The sequence below is a fragment of the Saimiri boliviensis genome, chromosome 10 (genome assembly GCF_048565385.1).
Source record: "Saimiri boliviensis isolate mSaiBol1 chromosome 10, mSaiBol1.pri, whole genome shotgun sequence".
Classification (NCBI taxonomy): domain Eukaryota; kingdom Metazoa; phylum Chordata; class Mammalia; order Primates; family Cebidae; genus Saimiri; species Saimiri boliviensis.
In genome coordinates this window covers 55,639,005-55,664,383 of record NC_133458.1, presented here as the reverse complement: position 1 = coordinate 55,664,383, position 25,379 = coordinate 55,639,005, and the positions used below count along the sequence as shown (strand labels likewise).

Genomic DNA, 25,379 nt, shown 5'->3' with positions numbered 1-25,379 from the left:
AAGCAGGATTGGTTCCCATTTGTATGTGCCAGCAGCAGCGGCAGTGCTGTGGGTTGCATACTCATCAGCTACGGCTGAGTGCTGATGGGCACAGGTGCTTTGTGGCGCACTTGCAGCAGCAGTGTTGGCATGGCAGCACTGTGTGGAGATGCAAGGAGCCTTGTCAGTGTCCATGCATGAATTTGAATGGGCAAGGATGTCAGCATGGGGATGTGGCACTGGAGGCATGGGACGGTGTGTGCCCTGTGTTCATGCAATAATATAGGTGGCAGCTGCTGCTGGGGTTGGGGCAGATCATTTGGTCTACTTGTGTAGTTTCATACCAGTGGCAATATTGGCATAGGGGTGTGGTGCAGGTGGATGTGGGGCTGACAGTCTCCAGTTTCCATGCTAGCCAATGCTCCAACAGCAATGGCAGCACTGTTGCGGGGGCGTGTTGGAGGGTTGGGATTCACTTGCACTAGCAGCTGTGTCATGGCAGGGTACATGTGTATCTGGCAGGGAAGGGAAGGCAAGGTCTATCCAAGCTTATATGCACCAGCAAAGCAAATAGTGTGTGGTTGTGGACCAGTGCATGCCGGCAAAGCAACTCAGGGGAGACTGTGGTGGGGGAAGGACATGGGTGGGCAGCTGCATGTCTGCAGGTCCGCTCTACTGGAGCGCTCTACTGGAGCTCTCTACTGGTCAAATATAGTGTGCCAGGGCAGGAGCTATGATGCATGCTCAATCACAACCTGGGCTTTATAGGCTCCAATGCAGGCAGGCCTAGCTGAGGTCACAGGAGAGGCCAGCAGACCAAAAGTGCTCAGGTTGGACTGGCCCAGCCTCATGAGCAAGACCACCCTTCACTGTTTAGGTTCAACAGTTTCCTTACGCCTAAAGTCTCCTACGGGTGCAAGGCAGCCCTGGGGAATGGCTGCCCCTAGTAGTGCTCCACTCCAGATGCTCCCACAACAAACCCTCTGGGTTCCACACTGGCTGGAGTTCTGCCCATACTCCTTCTCTAAGCAGCTCTTGCTGCCAGCTCGATTGTCTGTGGAGGTCATGTAGTCTCCTGATGGCAGGATTCCAGGGGCCCCTGTGGAGAATGGGTTGCTCCTTGTGTGCTCAACCCACCCCTTCCCCAGGAGTCATTGGGAGCTAGCAATAACTTCCAGTGCATAATAGCCCTGTGTAGGGTTTCCTGTTTCCTGCCCCTTTGGCCCAGCATCTGTGTCTTTCCTCTCCATTTTCAATGGATCTTCCCTCTGAAGATCTGCTAGGAGTGTGACAGTCTTCCCAATGTCCCCATCTCTCATGGGGATGCTACACCCGTATAACAAAAATGTGTTTCCAACATACCATCAATAGTGTACTTCAGGTGCCTAATGAATGAAGAGACAGGTGGGCCAAGGATGATATTATAATATACAACATTTTTCTACAGTAAAAACCATTCTGCATTCCAAAATAAACCTTTGGGACACATTCCTCATGTGAAGTCAGTGTCATAGCAGTTCAAATCATGAGCCTATAATTGTTATAACTTCATTAGAACTAATCCATCATGACACAGACTATGGAGGATATATTAGTCTGTTGCTTGGAATGAGATTTGTGAGGGAATATCTTTGTGTTGTCTTTGTAAAATGCAATAAAAAATAAAGCTGGAGTTTCTTTTTTGTTGGTTTGGGCAAAGTAGTTATGCCATGACACTTTTTAGGATAAAGCCATTTGGAGTGAACCATGTATTATACAAGATCATTGGAGAGTTTTTAAGTTGTGGCAGGTTAGAAACAAAAAATAGAGGACTAACGTGGCTTTTAAGAATTTAAAAACATTTTTTTTTTTCATTTTTGAAGAGATGGGGTCTTACCATGTTGCCCAGGCTGATCCAGAACACCTGTCCACTAGTAATCCTCCCGCCTCAGCCTCCCAAAGTTCTGGGATTACAAGCATAAGCCACCATATGCCTGGCCTGACCTGGCTTTATAGTTCTCAGAACACAGAATAATGTCAAATGTTTTTCAATTGACTGGGGAATAGAACTTGCTAATATAAAATGGAATAAAACTTAAATATTCATTGTTTAAATAACATTTACAAGTTCACTTTTAGTTTTATGAATGGAGATATTTCAAGCATAACAAAGTATGAGCATTTTCTTTTGCTTTTTTATTAATGTGGATGCATTCTTAAATTGGACTTACCAAGAACAAAAACAATTGTGATATTTTTATCATTACATTTAAAAATCTTTATACTGAAACTTTGGGATAAAGTTAAAGAGGCAATAAACCGAGACTCTAAGAAGAAAAATTTTGCCTGCTAAATTATCTAGATATTTTGGACAATAGTGACTTTTCTTCATTTTAATAATTTTAGTAAATCTTTTATGTAGAAGCCTTATACCTATGAGGTTTGTTAACCCTCAATAATTTTCAATTCATTTGTTACTATTCTAATAAATTGCTTTCCCCCTTTTTTTTTTCTTTGAGATGGAGTTTTGCTCTTGTTACCCAGGCTGGAGTGCAATGGCACAATCTCGGCTCACTACAACCTCCACCTCCTGGATTCAAGCAATTCTCCTGCCTCAGCCTCCTGAGTAGCTGGGATTACAAGCACGAGCCACCATGCTCAGCTAATTTTTTGTATTTTTAGTCGAGACGGGGGGTTTCACCATGTTGACCAGGATGGTCTCGATCTCTTGACCTCGTGATCCACCCGCCTCGGCCTCCCAAAGTGCTGGGATTACAGGCTTGAGCCACCACGCCCGGCCCTTGCTTTTCCCTTTTAAATTTAGACTGGTATATCTCTGGTTTTAAAAAATGGTTGGATTAAGTTAGATTATTATGTTCCTTTTTTTCTCATATATATTTTTCTTTTCGTTACGCTGAATTTGTTCTGACTTCCTTATTTGTATAAAGAACATCTAATTTGTAAGAGTTAGGTAATCAAAGAAACTAATTGGATATACCCTATTATTGGGCTGAATTAGCCATGTTGATATCTTATTAAAATTTTTGATACACTTGAGATCATTTTCAAATCTGGGATCATCATTCATATTTTCAGATGTTAAAATTTCAGGTACCTACTATGAAGCCTGACATATACTGAGAACTCATTTTCTCTTCTCAATGGGAGGAAATATCATAACTATAGGAACAACACTAATGTTTAGTTTGAGACCAAGACTAACAATGAAAATGAAACTCAATAACAATATCCCATCTGTACAATAGCAGGGGAAAGGAAATAATTTTAAAAAACTATTTTCAATAAAGCTGGTGAATATTATAAACCATTTACATTTATCTCTGTCATTTTCTCTGAAATAGCAATTATTCTCTCTAGTTTTGAATCTTCTAATGATCTGCAATTTTTAGTATATTTTGTTGTCTTTCTTATTATTGCATTTCTTAGACAAAATATGCCATACCACTAAGATTTTGAAGAGCACAGATATTAAAACATGATTAAAAAGATTGACTATTCTAATATTATGATAAAATATTGAAGGTATACAAATTGTCATGTAAGTAAAAATTTTCAGCTATGGAAAACTAACAAACCAGAGCATCTTCAGTGAGTTTTATGGGTCTGGTATGTGTATTTCTATTTAAAATAGGCACATTGGGAATTATTAGGGGAAGAGGAATTTCACTGGCTCATAATTTATAGACTGTCTAGTCTAGATCAAATTCACCCAGTGATTTTGTGTAGTACTCTGATCACTTGAAAATGAGATGGACCTCTAGATCATCAGAAATCAAAGACACAATTTTCTACCTAAAAAGGGCCTGGAGCCTGTTCTGGCAGACTAGATTAGATATGTCTGTCACCTGTTTTGTGTCTATGGCTCTTAGCAGAATCAATCAACTTTCCTGTGATTTATTTCTTCATTTTTGAGGTGAGCCAAGCAGAAACTATTTTTGAAAAAGGAATTTAACGACATAGCCCTATAATACTTTCCTGTCTATTCCTCAACTTATCCACCATCCAATAAATTAACATAAGATACATTTGCAGTTACTTATGAAAATATCCTAAAGCATATGGATAGATTTACTTTTCTGCTAATTCCTCACAGACTGCTTTGCTTAGCTACTTTACTACTTATTTAATGGAGACAAGATCTAAAGTCAGCTGTCTACTAATGATGTAAGATTCCTGGACAATTGTGTAACTAGAAAACAATATCAAAAGGTGATTATTCATGGTTTTATTTCTTATGGACTATAGCTAATTTATAAACTATAAGTAAATAATAAAATAATTTGGTTGTCTGGTTAGCAAGAGAAATCCCAAACTAAAAGACGTACTTAGTAAATATTTTACAGGGAATCATAAAGTTTAGATCTAGAGAAGACGTTATTTGGGTCAATCAGTCCATTGTTATGGACTGAATGTTTGTCCAAAACTCGTATGTTGATATCTTAACCCCCATAGTGATATATTAGAAGGCGAGGGGAGGCATTTGGGAGGTAGATTATGAGGATAGAACCCTCATGAATGGGATTGGTGTCCTTATGAAAAGTAATAGGTGATAAATTATTTTTTTCTTGGCTACATGTGGATTTGAGAAAATGGCCATTTGCAAACCAAGAAGAGTGCCCTAACCAGCCACCAGATCTGTTGGTTTAATCTTGGACTTTCTGCTTCCAGAAATGTGAGAAATAAATATTAGTTGTTGAAACCACCAATCTATGGTATTTTGTTACAGCAGCTTTAAAAGAATAAACCACGTACCTTTTATAGATGAGAAAAATGAGATCCAGAAATGATTTGTGCAAGACTACTTAAAGAATAAATGTTGGAATGGTAACTGAAACTCAGTTTCCTGATTGAAAACCTAGTGTTCTGTCTACTAGAACATTTGTGGTTTATTTATTTAGTATACATTTCATGGCCTTGCATGTTTAAAAGACATTGCTTTAGAGGTGGGAGAAGATATGAGGGGAGAAGATATAAAATGAATAAGAAACAGTCTCTCCTGGGGAGCTTACAACATAATAAAAAATATAAAACAGGTCCACAAATTACGATTTGGCCTGTAACAATGTGCAAAGTACTATGGAGAGATGAGCAAGATAGGTAAGCTCGGAGTAGAGAGAAGACTTCTGGCTCAAAGATGACAGGAAGACCAAGTAGAGAGTGATTTTAAGCTGAAGGAAAGAATTTCTATGTAGAAATTCCATAGGTAGTAGCAAAGGAAGGCATTCTTATTCATAAAGTTTTATTAATCACAAACAACAAAGGGAAAGTTGGAGAAGCTGGCCAGAAAAAGACAAGAACAGGATAATTCTGCTTGTCCAAGAGGGAGAAATTATGGCTGATTTCTTCAGAGTGCCACTTCCAAGATGAAAGCAATTGCATTCGCATTCTTTGGGCACTCTGCTTCTATAGCCAATATGTTCTGGAAGAGACATTTTGATTGCAAGGGCAGAGTAGCTTAGCATAAAGACTTACCACATGTACAGAATGATATAGCCAGCCAATAAATAAATAAATAAATTTTTTTAAAGGTGCTTCTACCAAAAGAAGATGGTACAAGATAAAGAGCAAAGTTGAATGCAAAACTTCAAGTACAAACAAACTAAATTAAATATCCACCACAGTATTTTGTGAAGTGTGATTGAAAAACAAAAATAAATAAGATGATTAGAACATTAATGTAGATTGCTTTGACTGAAGCACAGGATGACTAGATGACATCAAAATGAGCCAAACCCTGGTCATCGTCCCCACCTTTCCCCTCTGTACTTAACCCCTTACTACCCCAATTAGTGAACTGCTTTCTCCAGTTTACGCTGAAAAAATTTATAAGGTACATGCTCATTCCAGAAGCAGTTGACTCAAGAGGAGGGGAAGGTTGAGCTGATGGTCATGTCTCAGTGAGGGATGACTCTACATTGCTAGAAAGGACTGCTAGCAACCAGACCCTTGGCCCAAACATTATAAACCCTAGGCATAGTATGTTTCTCCCTCAAATTTTGCAAGAGTGGCTTTTGCTGCACAGCTGGAGCTAACAAATTGCCTTAAGAAATATGCCAGGGAGATTCTGTCCATCTAATCCAAGCAACATCTTCTTCCTTCGTTTCCTCAGTGTAGGAATTCAAGTCACAGGAAGGACAAAGCAGTCGATGTCTACTGAGGGCATTTCTGAAAATGATGGAAACCTTAGAAATGCACACATCAGTTTGGAATGTTGGCACTTGGCGTTTGCTCCTGAAATAGTCCGTAGGTGTTGCTCCTCATTGCTTCCCTCACTCCCCACCCAGTACCATACTTTTTGTGTGAGCTTCAGTTTCCTCGTTTGCAATAGGAAGAGTTGGAGCTGAGCTCTATTCTAAAAGATTCTTCTTAAGTTGTATTTTGATGTTAAGTTCAAAAGCTTGATTGGGGCCCTACCAAGAAAGGACTTGACTGCTTTGTACTGAGAAGTTTTGTCTTCAGACTGTAGAACATGAAAATTAGGTACATATATATGTGTATACATGTATATACATATGTGTATAACATTTATATATTTGTGTGTTTTGGGAATTGTAGGTTTCAAATACTTTCCAGCTCTCTCATTTACTAAAAATGTGATTTTAGAAGGCATTTAATACTTGTCTACAGTCTTTTTTTTTAAATAAAGAAAATGAAAACCTTTTCACAAAACTAAATAAGTCAATAGTTATTCAAATATAATAGCAAGTAAGAGCCACTGAATTTTTTGAAGGGGAAGTACAAATGGCTAAAGCATGCAATGAGACATTGATGTTGACAGGGCTCTGCTCAACAAAATGATTGATATGTGCGTCCTATGAGCTACCAAATCTAGGAATAAGTAACAAATGATGGAACGGAAACTCTGCAAACACTAAAAGTGAAATTAAGAAAATATAACTATGGTAAATAAGATAGCAAATTACACTATTTGGAACCCTATTTTTTAGCTTGTCTTAAAATGCTAACTTATAAACCTGAAATCAGATCACCTTGAGAATCAGACTCTAACTTTCAGGACATCATTGCCCAATGTCTGTTGTTTAATTCCTCTCTAATTGAAATTTCTAATTAAGGATAAATATGCCTTTATGTCTATGTATGTGTGTATATATATACACATATACATATATATACATTATATATGCATATAACACATACTTATAACACATGTATATATACACATACTATGCATATGCAAAAATGTGTTATATATCATAATACACATATACTATACATATACACACATGTCTTATACACATGTATATATGTGTATATATACATACAAAATGTGTATATATACATATGTGTATAACATTTATATATTTGTGTGTATATATATGTGTGTTTTAAGATTATGTACAGTGGTTCAACTATATTAGTTTTACAAGAATACTCAACCATAATAGTTACTTAAATGAGTGTTTACTTCTTCTCATATAACAAGAAATCTTAAGCTATGTAGTTACTGACATTGTTTTTAGCTGCTTAGTAAAGCCACATGGGATGCAGGCTGTTTCTAACCTCTACTCCAGTACCCTGAGCATGTTGAATTTTTCCTTGTGCCTGTCACTTCACTTCATGGTCAGAATATGGCTGCTACATCTCAGGTATCATGTCCATTTCCTTCTGTGCTAGGTGTCAATGGCCAGAATCTACTGGTAGTAGCTGCAAGGGCAGTTAGAAAAGTGGGGAAGGATTGAATGACTTTTCAGACCACTGTGATCCATATCCTCAGGCCCAGCATGTTTCTGCTCAAAACTAAATCAGAGCTCTTTTAAAAGAAATGAATAACAGAAAGAATATTGGGTAGGCAATTAGCAGAGTTTGCTATAAGAATACTGGATTAATAAAATTGCCTGACTTGAAAGATGCTAAGATAAATGGTAAAGGATGATAAAGCACTTGAGAAATAGGAGGCAAGAGAAATCCTTCCAAAACAAAGGGTATTGTATAAGGAATTTTATTATAATTTATGACAACTCATTTTAATTAGTGAAGGAAATTTTATATTGATTCTTAAAAGCTTTGGGCCGGGCGCGGTGGCTCAAGCCTGTAATCCCAGCACTTTGGGAGGCCGAGGCGGGTGGATCACGAGGTCAAGAGATCGAGACCATCCTGGTCAACATGGTGAAACCCCGTCTCTACTAAAAATACAAAAATTAGCTGGGCATGGTGGCGCGTGCCTGTAATCCCAGCTACTCAGGAGGCTGAGGCAGGAGAATTGCCTGAACCCAGGAGGCGGAGGTTGCAGTGAGCCGAGATCGCGCCATTGCACTCCAGCCTGGGTAACAAGAGCGAAACTCTGTCTCAAAAAAGAAAAAAAAAAAAAATTTCTGAAACTCACATAGTTACATTCCACAGGGAATATATGGAAATTTTACTTGATTGAGTATAGAGTTGGTAAAAATTTCTACCACAATTAGGTTTTACACAGAAACTGTAAAAGACTACTATCTTAAAAGGTAACACAATTTTAATGAAGATGTATAATTGTGATTGCTTCTAGTTTCAGAAGAAATCCTTTTCAATCTGTATTAAAATGTGTTTTCTTCAAAATAGTTCACAGTGCCTTTTGATTTTTCAAAATATGGCCTTGAAGTCAGAGAAATGGAAGCAAGGAGTTGTTCATGGATTTACTATAATGAAGAACTAGAATACATTTTTAGTAAAATGAGAAAATCATCAGAAGTTTGATTTTAAAAAATATTAAATGAGGAGAAATTATTTTATGAATCCTGTATTTTTGAAGATATGTGTTCAAAGATTTCTGCTTTTGCATCTTTTGGACACCTCAGAAAACTTATTAACCACTGTGAATATGAAAAAAAAAAAAAAAAAAAAAACAGAAGAAAATAATAAGCCCTCTATACATAAGTGCCCAGCACAATTCATTGTTAAAAAACAACCAAACCTCATTATTATTCACTGTATAATAATCATTGACTAAAGGGATTTGTCTGTGTTTTCTTCTTGTGGTTGTATATATCAGGTAAAATGTTTTCCAAAGAGCCATGTGTCATAATACCGAACCACTTTGATATTGAGACATTAATTTGTACCCTTGTTATTATCTACTAGTAATAATGTAATACTGTAGAAATTTTGCTCTAATTCTTTTTAAAATTGTTGCATCCCTTTTTATAGAATGTTTCTATTTCTATAAGGATTAGGTATGCTATTATCCTTTCTTATACCCTCGGATGAAGCTGTTTTTGTGCTCTTGTTCATCATTGGCCCTCATTCCAAGCACTTTACATTTTGTCTGTAATGGGATCTATTTTTGCACTGGAATATCTGAGACTTGCAAAACTAGACAGAAGTTTCACAACAGATTTCTAAGTTAAATCATTTTCATTAAAAGGAAAAAAGAAAAAAAAAAAAAAAAAAAAAGCTTTGACAGGTCCTTCCATGGAAAAAAAGATGCAGTCATTGAAATGAATACATAGACTTTTTTGTTGTTTTCTTAGGTAGATAAACTTTCAAGAAATGCAATTCAGTATATTTGTAGTAAAGGAAAAAAAAAAAAGGTTTAAACTGATAATATATTTTTAGGGCTAAGAATCATCCTGAACTACAAAATGTGAACTTATCCATGTTACATTAGGTGAGTGATTCTGGCTTACCTTAATAAATACTACATCTGTCCTTGTACAGTTGGCGCTTCCTTAGACTGCCAGAAAGCATCTCATCACTTGGTATGTCCCACATATTAGATTGAAAGAAAAGGAGAAGGAAGAAGGGGTGCAGTTGCCAAAGGACCTGTAGCCTTAGAATCTGGCAGAAATGACAGTTGTGAACAGTCACAGGCACGATGCTTACTCAGTAGGTGTGATAAATTAGCAAGGGTAAGCAAGTATTTCTGTATGAAAAAAAAAAAAAAGAAGAAGAGAATTTCAGGATTTCTAGACTATTAACTACTTCACTGTGGAGCCAACAAATCCAAGACACATGGAAGCATGGGACATTTGGAGATGTAAATAATAGGTAATTGTTGGAATTGCGTGTAATGGCAGTTTCAAATGACTTTGATTTCTGACTGCTCTGCTTCTTTGACTGATAAAATGGTTTTGAATTTGGTCAAATTATATGGTCAGTCATTCTGGATGTGATATTTATGTACACCCAACAAAAAATGTTTTCTTTGTATGTCATTTGATTTCCCCTATCATATTATATTGGATGGAAAAATAGATTAAGAGAGCTTTTGCTCAAATATGAAAGAAACAACATCTCGAAGGTAAGAATTTTGAGAATTAATTTGGTTAAAATGCCATCTTGCAGTTAAAAATGGCATCTTATTGAGACTATACCTGCAGATTAGGAGGCACTGCAATGACGGATTTTGAAAACGTCAGAAATGTTGCACTATATAAGTGTATTAGCTACTATCTGTATAAAAGGTGTTTGTTTTGCACGTGTGCACACCTACATAATGCAAGTGTGTGTGATCATGGTAGTGCCAATACATTTGTGAATTCTAATTCTGTGATTCAAAAGGATTTGAAGAGAACATAATTTTTATAATTATTACAGATTTGCTATTTTCTCTATCTTTGTTTGTCATGGCTCAATTGTCCTGGTATGTTTGACTGAAATAATAAGAGTTTCAGGAATTCTTACTTATATTTTTACTGGTATTTTGATTTATAATTAACTTTTTCCAGTATGGAAATAGGAAAGGTTTTAAGATAAACCTGTATGTTAACAGTTATCTTTAAATATCGAGTTAGTATTTGATGGATCTACATTATTGGTTTTTTAACTATAGTCTGTTTTATTATTTTTTATTAGATTATAAGAGCAAACAGACTCAAAATTGTTTGTATTGGAAAAAGGAAAAAAGAAACCTGCATTCTTTCAAACCTCGTCTCTTGTTAAAAAACATTTGTACATATACTACACAACAGAGAAATTACTCTTATTTATTGTGTAAAGGGAGTAAAATCATTAATATTTGTGTAGGATTTTCTTCTTTGACTTTTTATACCATCCTGCTTAACTAAATCTAGAGCAACTTTAATTAACTTAAAAATCTTTTCAAACTTCTAAGACATTAAGCTAAGTGAAATAAGCCAGTCACAAAAGGGCAAATATTATAGATTCTACTTATATGAGGTACCTAGAGTAGTCAAATGTATAGACAGAAAGATGGTTTCCAGGATTTGGAGTAGGATGGCATGGGAAGCAATGAATAAATGAGTAAATGGTCTTTTTACCCATGCAATGAGATATACTATAATATTTCAATATGAGTCAGGAGTAACGTATCTTTTATCATGATATAGGTTACATTCTAGATGAAGGATAAATTAAGGAATACACGCGAAGTGTTGAACTTGGCAGGCAGTTCTTATCTCAGTAAATGTTATCTCTATTATTATTATGGCAGTAAATGTTTCAGAAGGTCAAAAGAACACTTTGAAATAATGCATCTTTTAAATGGGTTCCTGAGTATATGGACAGCAGAATCAAATTACATGCTTAACATATTTTCCAACACTTCTTACTAATAAAACTTTTTTTATTTTAGGAGGAATTGTTGATAAAGACCTTCGTCACTACCTCAACTTACGATTTCAGAAGGGTTCTGTGGACCACGAGCTTCAGCAAATCATTCGTGACAACCTCTACCTCCGCACGGTGCCATGTGAGTACAATGGGCAATATTAACAGTTTTATGTTAAGAGGTAGATGTCTAGCTCTATATTCGTTAATTAAAAGTAAGTGAAATTGCACTTATTTTTTATGGTGGACTTTTGGAACAGAAAACTTATTTGAGATGGGGCAATTTTAAGTGCAAATGCTTATAACTGCACTAGTATGGTTTATGATGAAGTTGTAGCCAGAAAAGACTTGTGGTTTTCACTATAAAATCTAACTTACGCTTCTGAAGTTAGGATTGAGAAATATTGATTCTAGTCCAGACTGTTGGTGATTCCAAATGAATTATGATGGAGGTAGAACTCTACGTTGGGAGATAGGAGAATGCAAATTTAATTTATTAGTTGAAACAGCTACTCTGTGAATAGAATCTACACTGTAACTCCCAACCTCATCTCCGGTTTGCAACGTGGGAATCTCACAAGTAAAAAGAAAAGTCCACATTGGCAAGTAAAGCTAAGTGTTCTGCAAGTCTTAGAAAGCAATGATGCTTAGAAAGCATGTTGGGGTAAATTTCTTATATGTAGCCTACAGATATCCACAAACAATCATTTCGGATTATCCTTCCAAAACAGAGGAATTGGTAAAATGATAAAATTCACAAATCAACTTCTTAGTGCCTGTTTCAACTCACTTGAGAGTCCCCTATTAACTTTAGGACAAATCAAAGACTTTTAAACTTAGGCTGTAGATCCTGGACTGATATTTAAAAGAATCCATTTTCTTCAAGGTAGATTCTGTGCACTTCAGAGACTTTCCACTCTCTCTAGAAATTCTGATTTGTGGATGTTATGAGTTTCTTTTCATTTAGTTCTGCTCTGAATAAACAAAGCTATGGGTCCTGAAAGGATAATATTAAAGAATAACTTGACTGGTATAAGTGAAACAACAAAAACAAAAAATTTTATTATCTACGGTTGAACCACCAGAACTATGTAACTAATTATCTGGTATAGCTACTGGATAATTATACTGAAATACTGAAAACACAGAGTTGTGAAGATGGATAGGTTATAACTCAGCCCTTTTGACTTACACACCTTTTAGGAGAGGTGGACTTTTGCCATTGTTGGCATTGAATATTCATCAAAATGGCAATGCCAGGACACCATTATCAAATATTCCCAAATGAGAATATTTGATGATTTTGTCAGTCAAAATGATACCTCTGTTAGTGTGTCTTAGTTAAGTGAATAGGCTTTTGGACTCTTGCTTTAAACCTGGAAGTTGAGAAAAGTGCGTTCTTAAACTTGTAAGTTTGGCATTGGAGTGATGGACAGAGGAAGATGGATTGAAGTGACTGAACTATTTACAAGGTAACGGGTGGACACATTTTCAAACCTGTGACGTTGTCAGTGCAGCAATGTGAATTTATCTTTTGTGGCATGAAAGAAAGGAGATCTGAAATACGGAATAAAGAATTCAGGCAGTTTATTATGTTTAAAAGCTGAGGGAAATAGATAAGAAGCTGACATTCAAGAATACATGTAGTCCTTGCTAAGATGATGACATAAATAAGAAAGTCTTAATTAAATATGAAGATAATAGGAGTAAATTTTGCATTAGTTAATTAACTTCTTAAATAAAGCATCTCCTTTTACGGTACCAAAGAAGACTATGAAGGAAAAGTAAATATAAAAAATAGCTAGACTTATATGAGTAAACATAAAGAGCTTCAAGATGTAATTTCAGTACAAGGTCATAAATTTAATTAGAAATCCTTGGATAGTGCCTATAAAGGAGATGATTAAAAACTCAGTGAATCTGAACATCACGATGTAACAATTATTCTTTGAATTTTCAGCCATCTCTCCTAATAGCCAATTCCACTAACATCATTGACTAATGATGTATTTAACTTGGCAAAAAAGTGAACAAAAAATACAGCGATTGTAACTTATAATATAAAAATAGCTTTATACTGATTAATTGACCTGGGCAATCCACCATCTTAACTCAGTGTATCTTTTGTGTGTGTGTGTGATGAAGTTTTGCTCTTGTTGCCCAGACTGTAGTGCAATGGCAAGATCTTGGCTCATGGTAATCACTGCCATATTCAAGCAATTGTCCTTCCTCAGCCTCCCGAGTAGCTGGGATTACAGGCATGTGCCACCACGGCTGGCTAATTTTGTATTTTTAGTGGAGACGGGTTTCTCCATGCTGGTCAGGCTGGTCTTGAACTCCTGACCTCGGATGACCCACCTCCCTTGACCTCCCAAAGTGCTGGCATTACAGGCATGAGCCACTGCACCTGGCCCTACTCAGTATAACTTTATAAAAAAATTTTTCTTCATGTATCTTTTTTGAATTTCTAATTGATACATAATTTACATATTTATAGGTCACATATTTATTTTGCTACATGCATAGAGTGTGCAATGATTGGGTCAAGGTATTTGAAGTATCCATCACTTTGAATATTTATCATTTCTATGTGTTGGGAACAATTCTAGTTATTTCACCTAGCTTCTTTGAAATATACAATACATTGTTGTCAACTGTAGTCACTTTACTCTGCTGCCAAACAACAGAATGTATATCTTTTATCTAACTGTGTATTTGTACACATTAATCTACCTCTCCTCATTCCCCGTCCCTCACTCTCCCAATCCTCTATTACCTATCATTCTTCTATCTATCTCCATGGAATCAACCTTTTTAGCTTCAGCATACGAGTAAGAACATGTTATTTTTGTCTTTCTGGTCCTGGCTTGTTTCGTTTAACATAATGATCTCCATTTCTGTCCATATGGCTGCAAATGACAGGATTTTATTCTTTTTATGACTGAATAGTATTCCATTGTGTATATATACCACATTGTATGTATCCATTGGTCCCCTGATGGATACCAGTTGAGTACTTATCTCTGCTGTTGTAAATAGTACTGAAATGAGCATGTGAGTGTAGTTATCTCTTTGATAAGCTGATCTCCTATATTTATTCCTTTGGAACAATACCTAGGAGTGGGATTATTGGACCATATGGTAGTTCTATTTTAGTTTTTTGAGAAATTTTCATAAGTTTTCCCTAGTGACTGCACTAATTTACATTCCTACCAACAGTGTGTAAGAGTGTCCTTTTCCCTGCATCCTCACCAGCATTTGTTATTTTTTGTCTTTTTAATAATAGACATTCTAACTGGAGTAAGATGATAGCTCACTGTGGTTTCGATTTGCACTTCTTTGGTAATTAGGAATGTTGAACATTTTTTCACATATGTACCTTTTGGCCATTTGTATATCTTCTTTTGAGAAATGTCTGTTCATGTCATTTACTCACTTTTTAATGGGATTATTTGTTTTCTTATTGTTGAGTTGTTTGTTCACTCAGTATATCCTTTAATAAAGTTTTCAAACAGGTTCAGAAAGGATACAGTAAACATATGTCCATAGTATGAAAATTCCTGCCATCATTTAGAAACATAGATAAGTATCCAGCATATCTGTTGCTATTGAGTATAGAATCACATTTGTTACATATTTTCCTGGGTTAAAAAACTTCTCATTGGTTTTCGTGAACACAGCACCATAGAAGGAAAATGGACTATGGAAGACCATATCGTTGCTCTTATACATACAAGTATAGTATGTATACATTCACTTCTTGTTTAATATAGCATTGGCACCAGGATAGGTTATTGATAACACAGTTGAAACAAAATTGTAGTGAGTTATATGAGGATAAAAAAACAATTTTTCACAAAACAAGACCTAACTGAGTAATTCTGCTTACCCCCACACTACTCTACCACCAACTATATCTGGAAGGAAAGGAGGTACATCTTGGAGGTGGAATTTCTTGGTGCGTAGTAAGAGACAGTTCTAGAGCTAGGGCTCCAAAGACCACCCACCACTCTCTTCCTCACACATACACATACACTCAGTCAATGCAGTTGTGGACAAGTTGGTTCTTGCACTCTCCTCTGTAGGAAGCCTGTTTCCAGCTGATGGCTGATTTCTAAGCTAAGCAGGGAAGGGAGCTGGTTAGTCTAGATTTCCACTGAAACTTAACTACAAAAATAATACAAGAAGCCCATTAATCTGCTCTATGCTACATAAACAAGGGCTAACTGAATTTATGCTTGTATTTTGTTTCCCTAGAACCTCATCTCAGAGCCTTATTAAAAAAAAAAAAAACACCTTTAAACAAAAGCTACGTCTCTTAGCATGGAAGGAGATGGTCACAGAAATAGAATTTTTGAGCGTATATTGAGTTCTGCAACAAAACTTACACATTAAGAAGCCAATTGTGTGGTTTCTCAATGGAAATGTTTGGTGATGTTTGGTGGGTTTTTTTTTTTCTCATTGAAGCCTGTAAAAGTTGAGTTTATTTTACAGTTTTGGGGGGATTTTCAAGTTCTAATTTTATCTCTCAGACATATTTTTCATAATTATTTCATTATCCTACTATCCTACTATTATTTGGTGGCTGACTGATTATAAAATTATTTTATAGCTACTAGAAAAGAATTATTGGGCACATAGTGAGTGAGAGCATGAGTGTGCATGCATGTGTATGCTTATGCATGTGCACATACATGGGCTGAGATCAATTCTTCATTTTTTCCTAAGGATCTTTTCCTTAGGAACTTGAGCCCAGAAGTTCAATACCAGCTTGGGCAACCCCATCTCTATGAGACCCCATAGCAAGACCCCATCTCTACAGACAAATTTTAAAACTTGACCAAATATGGTGAAATGCACCTGTAGTTGTCCCAGCTACTTGTGAGGATCCCTTGAGCTCAGGAAGTCAAAGCTGCCATGAGCCCTGACTGCGCCACTGCATATCAGCCTGGGCGACGGAGTGAGAGTCTGTCTCAAAAAAAGAAAAAAAAAAGATGAACACTGTGAATGAATCATTCTGCTAGTAGATTTCGGGCTATATAGGATTTTTATGTAATTGAACTTCAGGAGTAGGGAGAAAATGACAATGAGAACTGTTATCATCTGGAATGTGATAAAGATTAACCATGAAAAACATATACAGATAAAAGGCATGAAAGAGTTTAGAACATCCATCATATGGGATTTCAGTTACCCTGGTAGTATACAAAAGGCAATTCCAGAAGCACCAAATTTGCAGCATTTATTTAGAGATTATTAGAGAGGATTGTTTCATCACAGCATGTTAAATGTGCATAGTTAAGGCAGCATGCAATGTCCCTTGGGTAATACAGATTCAAAGTATGTGAGAGAAATTAATGGAATTAATACAGAAGAATATTGGATTAATTTGCAAATGTTTAAAGAGTAAAAATGGAGTTTATTTTCATTTTAATATGCTACTGAGCATAATGATTGCATATATTTGACTCAAGTCTAATCAACTGCGATTAAACTGACATGCTTCTTAAATATGAGGAAAAAGTAATAATTGCTATTTATTGATAAAGTTCTGGTCCTTTCTAGCTTTGATATTTATTAGAGACACAAATTAACTTTTGAACCAAGTATGAAAACAGATATAAATTTTAGATACTATTTTCCATTATACAAAAGAACGTGAGTAAGGACTTCAACGACCAATTTAAAAAGTTTCAAAATCGAAAGGAAGGTAGTTAAAATTAAACTTCTCTCCCAAGAACATTCTTTGTCATTTGATGAGATGGTTTTATTGGGAAATATTTTACATTTATTTGAAGCCAGAAGAAATACCAGTGTACACCAAATAAAAAAACAAAACAAAACAAAACAAAAATCAATAAAACTAAAGCCTAATTCTATTTTATAAAAAGTGAATAAAGTGGCTGGGTGCAGTGGCTCACACCTGTAATCCCAGCACTTTGGGAGGTTGAGGCGGGAGGATCACAAGATCAAGTGATCGAGATCATCCTGGCCAACATGGTGAGACCCCATCTGTACTAAAAATACAAAAATTAGATGGGTGTGGTGGTGCATACCTGTAGTTCCAGCTACTCAGGAGGCTGAGACAGGAAAGTCACTTGAACCCAGGAGGCAGAGGTTGCAGTGAGCCAAGAAGGCGCCACTGTACTCCATCCTGGTGACATAGTGTGACTCTGTCTTAAAAAAAAAAAAAGTGAATAAAGTGAAAAACATAGATTTAAGACATGAAATTAGTTTTATAGAACTGATTGTGTTACACTGAGTTACACTGATTGTAACTCACAATAATGTTTCTATATATTTAAGCCCTTTAAGTTAGTAAAACTAAGTCACACTAAAAAGAATCATTAACAATTATAAAACTGTAAAGTTTCTAATACATCTTTAACATTTTTTATACTTATACCAAATTGTGTTTCACAGAAAAGCAGGCTCTTTAAACATTATGAGAAACTGTCTCCAGTTAAGAAAAGCAGTTACTAACACACTGAAAGTTATGACTATGCAAGGAGTCAGCATACCCTTAAGATAATTATATAATCCCTATAAGATTATGGTCACAGAGGACTATTAGAGAGAGGCTGGTTGGCCACATACCTATTAAAATGTCTGAAATTAGGGCATATCTTTCTAGTATATTCTGTGGGAAAAATAATTTTATTTGTCAAGCAAAAATTAGTACTATAGAAGTTGTAAAAACATGTGTTAATATCTGACAAGGCACTGCATTTCTGTGGGTATGAATGAATCTAATTACTTGTGATTTTCTTTATGAAGGTACATGTTGTACCTTCTAAACATGTTGTAAGAAGGGAGAGTGATATCAAACTGTGGATTAGATCACCAAAAAAGGAATCATTTTATTCCAGTGGAAAGAAATCAACTGAGTTAAAAATGATCAAGATTAACATGTATTCAGAGGCTCTTTAAGTAATACAGCTTTGTGGTCTGGGATGTTAAGTTGAACTGTAGCTATACATGCGGACATAGGAGTAGAAGCAATATATCCAGTTGAATTTTAAAGCATACTGCAACTTTAAACCAACATACTGCAACAGCTGTTTATTGTACATCTGTTTTTACATTAATCTTATTGCCTCAAATAAGAATCATCAATTTGGGAGCCTTTTTTAGAAATTGCTTTCAGAGTGTAAAGCATACACTTTCGTAATTGTTTCAGAATGAAGCTGCCAGATTTTTTTTCTTTAAAACTGAATTTGAGATTTATAAATAGATTAATTATATTTTGGTGCTGTTAAGAATAAGGGTTATGAGAGAATAAAGATGGTTATTAGCAGTGTGAACAAAAAAGAAAGGAAGTCCATAAACAAATGAAACTCAATTTCTTGGGAGATGTCTAAGCTGGCCTGGAAGGCTAGACCAACGGAAAAATTCAGAAGCTTCTAAATAGTAGCATATATGTGAAAGTGTCCTACTTGTTTACACATCTCAATGTATGCTCCCGGCATAGTTATTGAATGTGTTATTACTTTACAGAAAGCTATATTTGGTTTACCTTCTTTCCTATCTTACTGAGAATATTAAAATCCAGTTTCATGTCATATATATGAAAGCATTACAGATTTATTTCTTCTTTGGATTGAACAAAATGAATGTATCTTTCCTGGTCACAGTGCAACATTCATTGGTGTAGTTGACAGAGTACTCTACAGGAGATAAATGGCTTCAACATGTTGCTTAAGAAGGAAAGTCAAGAAACATTAAAAGTGATTGTATTGATTTATCCATTTGACACCACAGGACACTAGTTTGTGAATAAAGGAACATGTCTGGCACACACAAAAAATGGAATAAACACCAACACCAATAAATACCAACAGTATGTGATGTTGCTGATCTTCCCAACCACATAAAATTCACCTTGCCCTGACTTGATTGGCTTTTTCTTTTGCTGTAACCCAATCTTTCCTTTGTTTTTCCCTCGTAGTTTCTATTTATCTTGCCTTTCTTCATAGGAGGTAGACTCTCCATAGGAACTTGGTTTGTGGGCCACTGATCATCAAAGCAGGTGAAATATACAACCTTGGACTTCAATGGCCCTAGCAGCTGTCCAAGGAATAAATAAGGAGAGATTTCTGAAGCTATATTGTGTCTCTGGAAAAGCCAGTTACAGAAAATAACCCACCTTCTAGGGAACTCAGAATCTGCTCTCTGCAGGCTTCATAATCACAGCCTTGTTAGACATCAGAAGGTCAACACATCTTATTGTACACCACTGCACATTTTGAATAGAAAAAATTGGGATTTCATCAGATTTGGACCCACCCCAGTTTCCAGAGTCTCAGCTATTAGATGATTACATAGCTGAAGGAAAGCAATAGGCAGATGGCAGTAGATAATAGTGTTCTCATGGGACTTTAAGATTGTAGGCTTCTAGTAGGATCGTCCATTTCTGATTCAAAGACACCTAGCCAAAAGAACAATGAAAACGGAATACTAATTAAAGTTAATGCCATTTTAATGTCCAGCTTACTTGTTCAAGTTATTTACACATTGCAGTCTATTTCTCATTATATATTTCTCATCATTGCTAGAACGTGGTAAGGAGCAACTACTCTTGGCTTTATCTATTTGCAACATGAAACTAGAAAAGAGCAGACATCCAAGAATAGGAAGCCTTCGGTTCTAGACCATGCTCTGCCATTAACTAACTATAGGGCTTTGGAAAAGGTATTAAACTTTAGAACTCAAGGGAAGGAGAGGTGAATAAAATAAACTCAAATGGTTCTTTCTGCTCTAAAATCCTGTGGTTTTCTAATTTTTCTGGCTTGCTTTTCTGTATTTTATCATTATTCACCTCATCAAATTGGCTTAAATTATTCTGAGTATGGAATGTCCTTTAGATTGAGAGGGTGTAAACAGCTTATGGAAGCTAAAGATATATCAAATGCAGCAGACACTTCAGGGGGAAAAAAAACACAAAACATTAAGAGCTGGGTTTAAATTAAGTGTAGTTCTGGATAAAACCAGCCATCCGTGTACTTTCAGATTTTTCTATGAATGTCAAGTTAAGAATGCCATCATAACTCTGATGTTACTTGAAATCTGCCTTCACTATTCATGAAACTCTGAAATATGGTCCAGTGTAGTAAATGGATGGGAAAATAAACATAATGAGAAATATAAAGTTTTTGAAATTGTTCTCCTCCTTTAAAGATGGAGAGTTGAGATGTGACATAAAGACTTCTGAAGCATGAGGTGTATTGTTATAAAATGTTATTATAATCTTTATGAAAGGATATTTAACATTGAAAATCATGTCTTCTAATGTTGAATTTTAACAAGCATCACTTATGCAAGTGAGTGATCCTGGCTGGAGGCCCAAACAAATGTAGCTAACTGGAGGTTAAATCAATGCTTAGTGTAATCAAGAACTTTAGAACACGGATGAAAAATGTAGGGGAGTCAACAGGATTTTTCACACAGAGTAATTAAAAGGTATGACTCATATGAGATCAACAGTCAATTCAGTTTTCAAAAATGCATATGGATCCCGCTTTTGTTACACAAATCATAAGTGTGGAATGGATCAGTTTTCAGTCAGTTTCCCAGTTTCTATTCTAACCCTTCCCCAAACCACACAATAAGTAGATGAGAAGGAATTCAAACCTAGTTCTGTCTGATGCCTATATCCATTTGTTGGATGTGTCATGTTACCTCCTTATTCAGTCACTATGGACCTGATTTCTATGACAGTTCTCTGAGCAAATCTTAGGAGGCTCCAGAATATAGACGACTGCATGAATGTGTATCTACACTTATTATCTAATGATTCCACAAAAGCAGGAAAAAAAATCATGAAAATGGGTAGTGGATTATATAAGACCTCTGAATTAGACATTTATTTCTATAACCACTCTTCAGAAGCACCACTGAGGTCATTTTTCCAAAGACTCCAAAAAGACCAAGGTTAGTAGTTGATATTACTTAACATTCTGCCTCCTCTCATTCTTATGTGGAGGTAATCAAAACAGAGACAGCAGAGCTGTTTCACTTCAGAATTTGTGTCATTATAAAAGAACAAATAGCCCTTCTTTCGATGAAGAAAAGTGCCACTCTGTCATCTAAGCATAGCTGGCTCTGTATTGACTCAGTTGTCACTTGAGACTCAGTGTAATGACAGCTTCTCAGATCTCCAAGCCTCCTGCTAGTTCTCTTTGGGCACAATTCTTTGGTGACACAGTTGACAGAACTTATAAGTTGGATCCCTTCAACAGTCACATATAGAATTGAGATATACGTGCATGACCTTCCAGCTTCCTCCCTGGTTCCTGGGAAAATGCCTCTATTCTGGCTCAGGAGATTCAGGTTAATATGCACAGTGATATTAAACCATCTTTAATATTGCTTAATATCACTGAGCAATTTAAACCATGAAGGAGTTATTCATTGAGCGTGCAGCAAAGCTTAACTTCTACCAAGCTCTTATTCTTTTTTATTGCTTTCAATGTCAAAGATTATTTTGTCTTTCTATTTCATGAAGCAAAACAGTATAAGTAATGTGTTATTCAGGGTTCGGTCCAAGAAATAAAACCATACAAGGTGTTTTAAGAAGGAAGAGATGGAGAAGAGTTGTTTAGAAAGTTGCTGAAAGAAAAACAAAGTTTGCAGACTAGAGTCTCTGGAAGAATAAACATACAGAACTGTCCCACAGCGTAACTTCAGCCTCTGAGGACTGCAGCCAAGATCTAGAAAGGTCACAAAAACAGAATTGAGACATTGTCGCTATGGCTGGAACTGCTACAAGTGCCTTGTGAAACCTAAGAAGCCAAGAAATGAACAGTAGCGCCCTCCTACAAAAACATCTTGTCTCTAAGACCTTTGGTTATGAACGGAAATTCACCTTTAAACATATTTCTTATTATGGATAACCCAATTGTATCAGCATCTTAAAATTATTTATAAAAAGACTGCTTTAAGTTTTAAATGCCTTGTTTTGATCTATGTTGTTAGTCAAAGACTAACAACATAAATATTATAAAGACACATGCACATGTATGTTTATTGTGGCACTGTTTACAATAGCGAAGACTTGGAACCAACCCAAATGCCCATCAATGATAGACTGGATAAAGAAAATGTGGCACATATACAGCATGGAATACTATGCAGCTATAAAAAAGGATAACTACATTGTCCTTTGCAGGGACATGGATGAATCTGGAAACCATCATTCTCAGCAAATTGACCCAAGAACAGAAAACAAAACACCGTATGTTCTCATTCATAAGTGGATATTGAACAGTGAGAACACATGGACACAGGGAGGAGAACATCACACACTGGGGCCTGTTGGGGTATGGAGGTGGTAGGGGAGTGATAACAGGGGGTGGGAAGATTGACGAGGGATAACATTAGGAGAAATACCTAATGTAGATGATGGGGGGATGGATGCAGAAAACCACCATGGCATCTGTATACATATGTAACAATCCTGCACATTCTGCACATTTACCCCAGAACTTAAAGTATAATTAAAATGATAGTAATAATAATTATCAGATTTTAGTTAAAAGATTTACAGTATATTTATTAATTAATGTTTTTACTTTTCTGCTTGTATTTAGGCTCCTAATGATATAAATTATGCTAACTGGTTAAAAGCTACTAGAAAATGTATTTTTTCTTTAGAAAACCAGAATAGTTATGTATTATCAGTGTATTCTGGAATTATTCTATTCTTCTTACAGAATGAGACAATTTAAGTATGTGTAAGAGTCTTAGTCCATTTTTTATTCACAACTTTATTATTTAAAAATATGAATGTGACAGTAACAAAATTTAGTTCATAATTATATTTCTCACATGAAAAAGCAATTGACAAAAATTGCTTTCAGAACATAATTTAAATTTGGAGCAAGAAAAGGAATCTTAATTAAAAATGAGAAGTTGAATATATTATTTGAAGCACTGCAGAAAATTAATTACAGTTTGATAAAAGTAAAGTGCTTTCATCACTAAGGCACATCTGTGATCAGAGGTTAACCTTGGTGGCTTTTTGTAGTTTCCAACGTTATTTCTTGGCCTGAAAGCTCATTAAGGAGTCATGATATGAGTCTTTAGGTAGAATAAAATACATTAAAAATGTGCATACAAATCAAATATGACTACATAAAATTTTGAAAACTTGTATTTAAGCCTATATGTTGACCAACTTTAGCTTGGAAAAAAGATACCTGGTTCTCTGATACAAAAATAAAAAATTAATTTCAGTTATCCCATAGGCCACATGGGTTATTCTCTTTATAAATATAGCTACCTGTATAAAAACATATCTTCCAAATTCATTGATTATAAAAGATGTGGTTGTTAACGTTAAGTATTAATAATACACCTAATAACCAATGAAATTTAAAGAGATTAAAAATGTATAAACTTTAATGTATTGTAACTTACTTTAATTCAGTTTAACATGAGAGCTATTAGGTACATGAGTGGTTGGGTGCTTGAAATACAGAGTCATTAAGACATACCTCTTGTTTTCTAGGAATGTATCTTTATAGTAAGTTCAAATCCAGGTAAGCATATATTAGTATTCTCATTTTACAAATGGGCAAACAGAATACACAAAACTAGCTTATGTAAAATAACTACTCTGTATCACAGTTAAGGCCTATAGCCAGTTTCAAGACTTTGAGAAATGCTTGTTACAAAACATTAATTATTTCATCTTTATCATTAATGACTAGATTAGTGGCCTTGATGAAGATATAGACTAATAATGACTGAACACTTAAAGATTTAATAAAAAATATGAATATAGTTCTTGGAACTTTGCTCACCCCTGCTCTTATATAGTCATGCTCCAGATTTCTTATGATTAAGAGATGAGTAAGAAGGAAAGAAAAAAGGAAGAATATCATGGCAATCTCTGAAATACCAAAGGTTTTCTTGGGTTGCCCTGTGATGGAAAACTTAGCCATGATTTACTAGTTAGCAGTACACATTTTTAAATATAAAAGATTCAAAGTCGGAAGTATATTTGAGAAAAACTTTTAGACTATGAACAATGGATCTATAGCTTTCTAGTGGAAATCCATTAGTAAATAGATCCTAAGATCATTAGGGACAGGTAGATTGGTACATCCTTGCTTCTGTTCCCCAAAAGCCTAGCTATATCAAGCACATGACCTATTAGTTAATTAGTGTTCTCCTTTTTATTAAAAAAGGACAATGAGGTTTGCAAGTTAAGTACATATCCCAGGATTATATAACTCATCATTGGCAGAGCAAGGGTTGAAATACAGTTTTTATCTTGGTTGTAAGATATATACATCTGATTATAAGATAGATTATATATGTTATAATGTATATTTAAGCATATAATATGACATGTTTATATGTAGGGGTGGTGTGTGTGTGTGTGTGTGTATGTGTGTGTGTGTGTGTGTGTGTGTATTACTTCATTCTCACTCTGTTATAAAAATGCTGAGACTGGATAATTTATAAAAGAAAGGTTTAATTGACTCACAGTTCCACATGGCTGGGATGCCACGGGAAACTTACAATCATGGTGGAAGGCAAAAGAGAAGCAGGTACCTTCTTTACAAGATGGCAGGAGAGAGAGAGAGCAATAAAAAGCGTCACACTTTTAAACCATTGGATCTTGTGAGAACTCCTTCACTATCACAAGAACAGCATGGGGGAAACCGTCCCATGATCCAGTCACCTCCCACCAAATCCCTCCTTTGGCACATGGGGATTACAATTCCATCTGAGATTTGGGTGGGGACACAAAGACAAACCATATCAGAGAGAGAGAGAGAGAGAGAGAGAGTGTGAGAGAGTGAGTGAGTATACATATAAAGTCTCTTATTTCAGTAAAATAATAGGACATACATAACATCTGTGCAGGTGGATATTTACAGATTGAA

The 25,379-nt window shown here is 35.6% G+C and overlaps 1 protein-coding gene across 11 annotated transcripts in view; it reads left to right on the top strand.

The window, feature by feature from the left end:
- Window positions 1-25,379, top strand: part of MAGI2 (membrane associated guanylate kinase, WW and PDZ domain containing 2) — a 1,426,516-nt gene that overhangs the window by 414,723 nt on the left and 986,414 nt on the right. For all 11 annotated transcript variants that reach the window (XM_039472765.2, XM_039472764.2, XM_074379315.1 and 8 more), the window contains exon 2: window positions 11,510-11,626. In XM_039472765.2, the coding sequence (XP_039328699.1) occupies window positions 11,510-11,626 (117 nt within the window). The remainder of the gene's footprint in view (window positions 1-11,509; window positions 11,627-25,379) is intronic.